This window comes from Berghia stephanieae, chromosome 12, assembly GCF_034508935.2.
Source record: "Berghia stephanieae isolate SIO BIC M18660-M18661 chromosome 12, UCSD_Bste_1.3, whole genome shotgun sequence".
Classification (NCBI taxonomy): domain Eukaryota; kingdom Metazoa; phylum Mollusca; class Gastropoda; order Nudibranchia; family Aeolidiidae; genus Berghia; species Berghia stephanieae.
In genome coordinates, this window is record NC_088371.1 from 23,410,029 (window position 1) to 23,420,028 (window position 10,000).

The window sequence follows — 10,000 nt, forward strand, 5'->3', positions numbered from 1 at the left end:
CCTATCCAAGCAAGCAACTGCTACGGCTCGTTTCACGCTATAGTAACCGGGATAAACTCCGGCTCCATGGGCCAAATGACTCTGAAGGACTATGAACAGACACGTTTAATATATATATATATATATATATATATATATATATATATATATATATATATATATTATATATATATATATATGAAAAATGATGCCCTTTTCGCCACGACATCATAAGATATCGTCGTCACGAAGGAATATAGATAACTCATCAAACAAGATGTCTGATGTCAACAGGAATCACCCATGTTGTCCTAGTGAGCAAATTGGAGGTTAATAATAATGCTCAAGGTAAAAAAAAAAAAACGAAAGTGCCTGAAGCGGGGCTCGAACCCAGGTCATCCGTGTCTCAGTGCAATGCCTTAACCACTCGGCCACTTCGCCCCTGTCTGCTTGTCTGTACTTTCCCCGTTATTAGTGCGGCGTCTCTTACGTCCCTTGCAAGAATCCAATCGAACCAATCAGCCAACAGGTCAATCTGACTTTCTACAGGCCCAATTAATAGCCTAACACACAAAGAACCACTTTCACTTTCAGCGTTATCGGACATCAAAGTGGTGTAATTTCATTGCAACGCCTTTGGAATTCACAGACGACAGAGAGAGATCAGGTTCTGTGGATAGAAAGTGTTTGGAAATTGAATTGATTGTAAACAAATATCTCCATGCTTGTTTCCTATCACCTCTCTCTCTCTCTCTCTCTCTCTCTCTCTCTATATATATATATATATATATATATATATATATATATATATATATATATATATATATATATATATATATATATATAACTATCTATCTGGCTGTCTATCTCTCTCACTCTTTCTATCTTTCTCTTTTTAGCTTTGTATCCGTCTCAATCTCTCTTTCTTTCATCCTCTCTCTCTCTCTCTCTCTCTCTCTCTCTCTCTCCCTCTCCCTCTCTATCTATCTATCTTTCTATCTATCTTTCTATTTGTCTATATGTCTTATTTATCTATCTATCTATCTATCTATCTATCTATCTATCTATCTACCTATCTCTCACTCTTTCTATCTTTCTCTTTCTAGATCTATCTCAGTCTCTCTCTCTCTCTCTCTCTCTCTCTCTCTCTCTCTCTCCCCTCTCTCTCTCTCTCGCTCTCTCTCTATTTCTTTCTTTCTTTCTTTATTTCTCATTCTCTCTCTTTTCTTCCTACCGCTCTAACTATTTCTTTCTCTCTCTTTCTTTCTAGCTCTTTCCCAATCTTTCTTTCATTCTCCCTCTTTCTTTCTCTCTCTCTCTCTCTCTCTCTCTCTCTCTCTCTCTCTTTCTCTCTCTCTCTCTCTTTCTCTTTCTCTCTCTATCTCTATCTCTCTCCCTCTCCCTCTCTTCATTCATAGTCATCCTTTAGACTAGAGCTTTTTTTGTATAGCGCAATATCCAATAAATGTGCTCAAATCTCTTTACAAAAGGGTCCCTTCCAACAGCAACACGTAACATGTAAAAACGAGACATAAAGCCTGTTAGGCGATATTTCAATTTATTTCCAACAGAGACAACGCTGTTGACGGCCAGGTACTCATTTTACACCAGAGTACGGTGAGAGAATGTGAGTAAAGAGTCTTTTCCAAGGACTCAACTATGCGCCGAGCGAGGCTCGAACCCAGAACTTTCCGATCTGAAAGCTAGTGTCATACCAATAGACCACATAGCCGCCTTAGAGTCTAATATATTACTATCTCTACAATTCCAAGCTGGCAAGCTACCGCAAAAATGGCGGAATTGTACGCATTTTCAGCGATTGTACGCTTGTACGCATTTCCACCAAGATTGTACCCATTTTCAGTGTACGGAGTCACTTCAGCTTTCTTTTGTTGTAATAGCCCGGATTATCGTATCGCTGTTATATTAAGCTTGCTGGATCGTTCAAATTTGTACTCGATACCAATTCATTGCTCTATTATTCTATAGTGAACCTGCTCCTATTGTTTTAGTCCGATATCATGAAATCGAATATTCATCGTTAGCCCGGAAGTCCGTTTCAAGCTTTTACTTTTAGGCCTAGTTTCTTTGTTCAGAGTCATTCTCTTGGCGAGTGGCGTTTTCCGTCGATTTCAGGATTGTACCCATTTTTATTAAATCTCCCCCATTTTGAGGTCCCATTGTCCACATTCTCATCAGATAGGGTTGGTAGCTCTGCATTCCACACTCCAGACCTTTCTCTCTATTCCATCCATCTTCGACAACACCTTTTGTCTGCGATCGACAGACCAAAAACCACCACGTCTTTGTGAGTATGTTATATAAACGCATAGCATCAATGGAAATAACAAGACTCCTGATTCTTCGTTAGCTAATACATACATAAATAGAAATTAGACTATAATAATCTTTCATGACTACATTATATCGTTGTGTGTGTGTTGGCACGTTAATTGAGTATGTTATATAAACGCATAGCATCAATTGAAATAAGAAGACTCCAGATCCTTGATCAATCTAATCCAAGGAGTTAACTTTTTGGAATAAATTTTTGTTCCTGAACTTTCTCCACTCTCTGCTTAGTCTGGCAGTCTGACCGTGTCAACTTCACACCTTGTCTGATTTCTATCTAGTACCGGTGTTTGCACTCCATCCATTAATCTCTCTCTCTCTCTCTCTCTCTCTCTCTCTCTCTCTCTCTCTCTCTCTCTCTCTCTCTCTCTCTTCTGTGTGTGTGTATCTCTCTCCTCTCTCTCTCTCTCTCTCTCTCTCTCTCTCTCTCTCTCTCTCTTCTGGGTGTGTATGTGTGTATATCTATATCGCTCTCCCGATCTCTCCCTCTCTCTCTCTCTCTCTCTCCAGATCTCTCTCTCTCTCTCTCTGTGTGTGTGTGTGTGTGTGTGTCTCTATCTCTCTCTCTTTGTGCATGTGTGTGCTTATGTATATATATATATATATATATATATATATATATATATATAATATATATATATATATCTTTTCTTCTCTCTCTCTCTCTCTCTCTCTCTCTCTCTCTCTCTCTGTCTATCTATCTATCTATCTATCTATCTATCTATCTATCTATCTATCTATCTATCACTTTTCTCTCTGTTCTCTTCTCTCGGTTTGTATATTTATTTTTTGTTGCAGTTACTTTTTGTCTATGTATTCTTTTTTTTTTCTTTTCTTTTTTTTTTTTTTTTTTTTTGGGGGGGGGGGGGGGGGGCGCGTTATTATTATATTTCTCTTTTGGAAAGCTATTGAAAGCATCACACGTTTTGTGTATCTATCGGTTCCAAAATAGATCAAAAAACGTCTCGGTGTTGCTAGACATCTTAAGTAAATCTGACAATGAATTTCACCTGCAGTCAAATGAGTTCGTGTATACAAATCTCTCCTCCGGTTGCACCCGGGTTGCCAGAATGGCGTATTTTATTCCAAATTCCAAAGGACCAGTAATTTATTTAGTTTGTAACTGGAGAGTATTGGTCGCTGTTTGCTTGTTTGTTTGTTTTGGGGGGGGGGGGGGGGGGGTTTCATGATTTTTTTTCTTTTCTTTTTAAATCGATCCGGTCTTGAACAAACGCTTTTATAGATAGAATGCGCTTGGCCAAGGAGTTCATAACATTGCCATCCGGAAGTATAACGGACCAACACACAAACTCTGTGTAACCATGAACTTTCAGAGTCTGGTTAATACAGTTTAGTGAGAACAACTCACAAACGCGGATGACAAAAACAATAACAAAGGCCTGAGTGACATCATCTGCATACTATCTATAAACGTGTAGAAGGAAAGAAATTGACGTCATTCGGCTCTCTGTAATTATTTTTAGACGGTATGTTAGGGATTAGTGATCACAAGATGAGGTCATTCAGACCTTGAACGTTTATAGTCTGGATAATCGTAGCCATCGTTAAGTTATAGATAGTATGCGCTTGGCTAAGAAGCTCACAACATTGCCATCCGGAAGTTTAACGGACCAACACACAAAGCTGTGTGTATCCATGAACGTTTATAGTCGGGTTAATAGATAGTATGCAGATGACGTCACTCAGGCCTTTGTTATTGTTTTTGCCATCCGCGTTTGTGAGTTGTTCTCACTAAACTGTATTAACCACATCTATACAGCTCAGTGAGCATTACTCATAAACGCGGATGGCAAAAAACAATAACAAAGACCTGAGTGACATCATTTTCGAACTATCTATAGCCTGACACTGAAACTCAAAATGACTGGCATTTTGACGTCATTATTTGTTTTTTGCACCGCCTAGTGAGTTGTCGTTAGTAGAGCTCATGGAAACAAGTTATTTCATTGGTTGAACTATTGAATACAACTCACGATTTGTTTCTTTTGTGGCAAAAGACTGGGATTTTGACGTCATTTTTTGGTCAGTGGCTACGGGTTGATCCAGTTGAGTGAGAATTACTCATTAACATGGATGGCAAAAAAAAACCCAATAATAATGACCCGAGTGACGTCAACTTCATTCTATCTATATAAAAAAAGCTCCCAAAAATCAATTATTCAACATTAACCAATAACATGTAACCCCGAAATGACACCACAGTTGAATCGTGAGCAAGAGCAAGAGTACTCACGTACACACCCATCATGCGCATGCGCGCATGCAATCAGCACTCCGCGCAATCAGCCGAAGTCCCGGGTTTGAGAGTTTTTGCCAAGACGAGAGTCATTTAAATCGATCGATATTTGAAGGACGAGTTTTTTGGCCAAATTTTTAAATATGGCTTTTTTTCCCCCGAGTATGGCAGAATAGAATTGATAACATGTCTCAATATAACCCAGTGAATGTTAGTCTGTCATCGTGGTTTTTCGCGGCCGCAATGGCAAATTTGCGGCCGCAAAATTCGCACTTTTCCGCAATTTACCGCAAATTTTACAAATTTCATGAAAAATCTAAATTTTTCACCATTATTTAACCCGAGTGGTTTTTTTAAAGTGGCGAATTTCCGAAAGTCAGCATCGTCCCTTTCTTTCATTTTCTCATAGCTCCTGGTCTGTTTAAACTGCTACTGGAAGCTGCCCAGTCTGGTTTTTAAACTGCCATACTACTAACAGACGTTACATTGCAATTAAAAGGAGTTTTTCTACTTTCACTTTCACCTTAGTGACGAGTGACGCTATTATTGTTATCTTCAATTGGTTTCGCTACCGGCGTTCTTTTCTCTTACATCTACTTGTTGATTACAAACTCGCTATGGACAAGTTCCTTGGTTTAGACATGAAGAAGGCAAAATGTGCTCGCCATGTCACTGCACACCAGCGACACTCAGAATACAGCCAGTGGACCCACGTCAGTGGTTCAAAGCTATTCTGCACACCATGCAACAAGGTTATTGACCACTTACGAAAGTCTTCTGTGGATAGCCACCGCAATTCCGCAGACCATAAAACAAAAGAAGAAAGAATGAAGAGGTCACATGCCACTGACGTGGATGAGAGTGAAGCAGTGAAGAAGCAGAGGACATTGGATTCTGTTTTGAAGAAACCGTCTACAGTTTCAACGCAAGGTGAGTGGTGCACCCTTTCCCTCTAAATGAGTACTTAGTTTTGGGTGGATATTGCTCTATAAATCTATACAATTACAACTATATAAAAGATGAGGGTATTATTATTACTATTATTATTATGATGATGATGATGATGATTATTATTATTATTATTATTATCATTGTTGTTCTTTTTATTATTACTTTGTGGTATAGTGAAAAGACACTCGCTTTAGGATCGGAAGGACCTGGGTTCGAGCCTCGCTCAGTGCATAGTTGAGTCCTTGGAGAAGGCTCTTTACTCACATTCTCTCATGAAATGGAGGTGTAAAATGAGTACCTGGCCGTTAACAGCGTTGTCTCTGTCCGAAAAAAATTGTAATATCCCCTAACAGGCTTCATGTCCCATCCTACCTGTTAAATGTTGCTGTTGGCCACGGACCCCTTGTAAAGTGCTTTGAGCACGTTTAGTGGATATTGCGCCATATAAAGCTTATTTTTTTTAAGCTATTCATATTAACAAACTATTTTTTAAATTTCTTTCTTTCAGCAAGAAATGATATCTGCAATGAAGTTGTTTCAATGTTTGCTGCAGCAAACATTCCCTTATCGAAGGTTGACCACCCAGCAGTCAGAAACTTCTTGCAGACAAGAGTTGAAAACGGTGGTGCCATTCCACAAGCTCATCAGCTGCAGGAATGCTACTTAAAGAGGGAGTTCACCAACAAAAAAGAAGTGGTGTATAAGAAAGTTATAAACAAGCCTGTGGCCATCATCTGTGATGAAATGTCTGATGATGTTGGAAGGTGGGTTTTGTTTTTTGTTTTTGACTGACAATGTTTGTAGAAACTAAAGCGAAAGAGTAATTTATATATAGGAGTAGGAGGCAGGTGAATACACACACACACACACACACACACACTCACGCACAATCATATATATATATATATATATATATATATATATATATATATATATATATATATATATATATATATGGGCGTACTACACAACACAACATACACAGTGATCAGTTCGAATCCTTAGTTTGAATTCTATAATTAAATGCTGAGAGCAATTATGATATCACTTTTGCATCCTTCCCTATATGTTATTTTGTGTTTTCTCTTATTTGTATCGCCTATCTTTTCAGGTTTGTCCTCAATGTCTTAGCTGCACCACTGGAACCCTTGAGCGCTGATGTGGACAAAGTCCAAAGTTACCTCTTGGACACAAGATTTTTGTCTGTCACAAACCACACAACCGTTGCGACGGCCATAATTGAATGCTTAGTCTCCACTGGCATCAAGTTTACTGACGTCGTCACCGTAAACACAGACAATGCAGCATACATGAGGAAGGCTTTCAATGATGTATTGAAAGGGCTCATGCCAAATGCTACGCATATCACATGCATGGCTCATATCATGAGCCTAGTGGGTGATGCCTTCAGAAAGCCCTTCAATCGCACCAACAAATTCGTCAAAGCTGCAAATGCGATATTTTGGAACGCCAATGCCAGAAAGGCAAGATATCTGCGATTCCTGACACCACTCGTCAAATCTCCAAAGATGCCTCCAAACCCAATCGCTACACGGTGAGATTTTGAGAATTTTCCTTTCTTGGTCATGATTCATCTGGGTCTTTAAAAAAACTTTTTTCACCTAAAGGTGACACATTGTTAATATTGGATATTGACAAATAGGAGGGTCAGTCATTCTTATTACCTAATTTGATATGTTAGTAAACATATTTAGTAGTATCATGTTACAGTTATAGTAATCTGCTCCCTTTTTTTTGTTGAAAAGATGAGCTTTAATTAAGTATCTGACTGGGAAAGTGCTTGCTATGGCTTAATAGAATTGATTATTCCATTATGTTATCTTTTTAGATTGTCATCATTTTTTATTTCAAAGTTAGTTTGCTTTAACCATTGATATAAAGAAAATGCACTAGAATTTTTAAAAATAAATATTGGAAGCTATCTTGCACAATTATTTCGGGGTAAAGTAAGAGGGTCATAGTCAACCATTAAAGTCAATGCCTAACATTAGTCCTCACTAGGTCAAGTCATATGATGATGGTAAATTCAACAGACTATACTATAAGGCCAAAAACTGATAGATTAAGTAGGTATAATGTTATCTTCTTTTCAAATAAAAATTCAATTTAACAAATGAATTAAAAATGCATCATTTCTTTTACTTCCTTTTCAAAATCCAGATGGAATTGTTGGTTTGAAGCGGTCTCATACCATGAGAAAAATTTGCAGCACTTTGCCACATTCATTGCGAAGGAAATGGAGCACTGTGGGCGCACGGCTCCAGAGTCGTTAGTCTACTTGAATGATATCCTCTGCTCGGTGTCGGAGCGCCAGTTAATTCAAGCAGAGATGAGCTTTATAATCCAGCAGTCTCAGTCCATCGTTGTAGCTACTGATGTATTCCAAAGCCAACGTCCAATCGCCATGACAGTAAATATTCATTTTCTCCTCCTACCTTTAAATCTTATTTTATAAGATTAAGAGCAGGTATCATTATTAATGAAACGATTCCATCTTTGTTGAAACTCTGCCTTTGGACACAACATTATAGTTGAATGTCTTTGACTAGAGCAAGAAAAGAATTACAAAACAAAAATACTTTCTTATGTTTTTTAATCCTTGCCTTATTCTTATTTCTATTTTCACCAGGCGTGGTCAAAGCTCATGGAAATTAAGGACCAGTTTTCATCTTGCCATGTGACCCTACAAGATGTAGAAAGACACTGTCCGCATGACCTGGACCAACATCTCAAGCTTCAGCTCCAGGATAGTTTTTGTCAAGCTTTCTCTTTGGCCAATGAAAAGCTTGAGAAATATTCATCGACGGAAGGCCAACCAGGGATGGAATTATTGAAGGAGATACCTTTCTTCAATCCTTGCAATTTAGTGTTCATTGCTGACTCTGATATTGATTCTTTGACCATTCCTGGTATTCATGAAGTACCTCGTGTAGAAGTACTTCGATATAAAGAGTCTCTTGGTCCAAGAGCAGTGTCGGCATCTGGAGGCATTCCACTTGATCTGACTGTTTTTTGGAACAGTGTTAGCTCAGATGTTCCCCATCTTGCTACGCTGGCAAAGAGATACATATACACCTGCCTTAATTCTGCTGATGCTGAGAGGTCCTTCTCCATTTATAATCTTGTATTTTCAGACAGGAGAAGGCGGCTCAACGAAGCAAACTTAAAGGCTTTGGTGTTCCTTTATTATAACAGTTTTATTTCCTATGAATATCTTGTTTATTTAAATTTTGATACCTCTCTTTGCAGGTTTTTCGTACTTTTGTTTTGATATAAGATTAAGATTGATGTTTTAAATCATTTTTCATTCTGATCTGCACCTGAGTGACTTTTGTGTGCATCTTCAGATCATTGTAGTATTTGGGGTCCCCGGGAACGAAAAAAAGTTATCCGATTAGTTAACAAAATTTGCAAAATTTGGCAATTTTTACGGCAAAATGTGGCAAATTTTTCTATTTTTTGTGGCAAAATTGTCATTTTTTTGTGGCAAAATTTGGCAAAATTTGGGATTTCAAATGGCAATTTTCCGCGATGCCAGGTTAGTTGTGCTGGGGCCACTGATGGTATTTACGTCTACTGATTTGTGTAGTCAATAACAAACAATGAAAATAAATAAATAACATTGTACAACGTTCTTGCACCTCTATCTTTTTTTTTTATCTTGGGTTTTTTTTTTGTTTTTGTTTTTTTTTAAATTAAATTTTTTTTTTAATTTCTTTAAAATTATTTATTTATTCTTTTTTTAAATGTTTAACTATTTTTTTCTCTAATTAAAAAAAATAATTTTTTTTATTTGTTTGTTTTGGTTCTTTTGTTTTATTTTGTTTCTGCCTTTATTTTCTGAAGAACTTGCATTATTTACAGAGAAATAAAGGCTATTACAAGTCGGCACTCATCTGTATTCCTTATTATTATTATTATTATTATTATTATTTTTATTATATTATTTTTATTATTATTATTATTATTATTATTATTATTATTATTATTATTATTATTATTATTATTATTATTATTATTATTATTATTATTATTATTATTGCTGTTGTTGTTATTATTATTATTATTAATATTGTTATTATTATTATTATTATTATTTATTATTATTATTATTATTATTATTATTATTATTATTATTATTATTATTATTATTATTATTATTATTATTATTATTATTATTACTATTATTATTATTATTATTATTACTATCATTATTATTACTATTGTTATTATTATTATAATAATACGCTACTCCCCACGCTGCTCCCCCTCCCCCCCCCCCCCCCCCAATAAAAAAAAATCACCCATCATAACACCTGTTTGCAGATGTATGTCACATATACAAACAAATTTTTATGGAATATTGAATGCCATTCAATACGTTTCGATTACATGTCAAAATCACCTGTTTTTTCCGTTTTACTTTTTTAAGCTGGTTTA

General features: G+C 36.5%; 2 protein-coding genes across 2 annotated transcripts in view; both read left to right on the forward strand.

Annotated features, from left to right (window-relative positions):
* LOC144957523 (carbohydrate sulfotransferase 11-like) overlaps window positions 1-10,000 on the forward strand; it is a 142,898-nt gene that overhangs the window by 44,231 nt on the left and 88,667 nt on the right. The window lies entirely within an intron of this gene.
* On the forward strand, window positions 4,813-9,092 carry LOC144957746 (uncharacterized). The gene is made up of 5 exons (XM_078889145.1): window positions 4,813-5,518; window positions 6,048-6,303; window positions 6,651-7,094; window positions 7,721-7,970; window positions 8,190-9,092. The coding sequence occupies exons 1-5, from the start codon at window positions 5,206-5,208 to the stop codon at window positions 8,829-8,831; spliced, it is 1,905 nt and encodes a 634-aa protein (XP_078745271.1). The 5' UTR covers window positions 4,813-5,205; the 3' UTR covers window positions 8,832-9,092.

Excerpts from the sequence above, each read along its gene's own strand:
- LOC144957746 (XM_078889145.1), top strand. The coding sequence starts at position 5,206 with ATGGACAAGTTCCTTGGTTTAGACATGAAGAAGGCAAAATGTGCTCGC. Across the intron at positions 5,519-6,047 it reads GTCTACAGTTTCAACGCAAG|CAAGAAATGATATCTGCAAT; the intron begins GTGAGTGGTGCA and ends TCTTTCTTTCAG. Across the intron at positions 7,971-8,189 it reads AACGTCCAATCGCCATGACA|GCGTGGTCAAAGCTCATGGA; the intron begins GTAAATATTCAT and ends TATTTTCACCAG.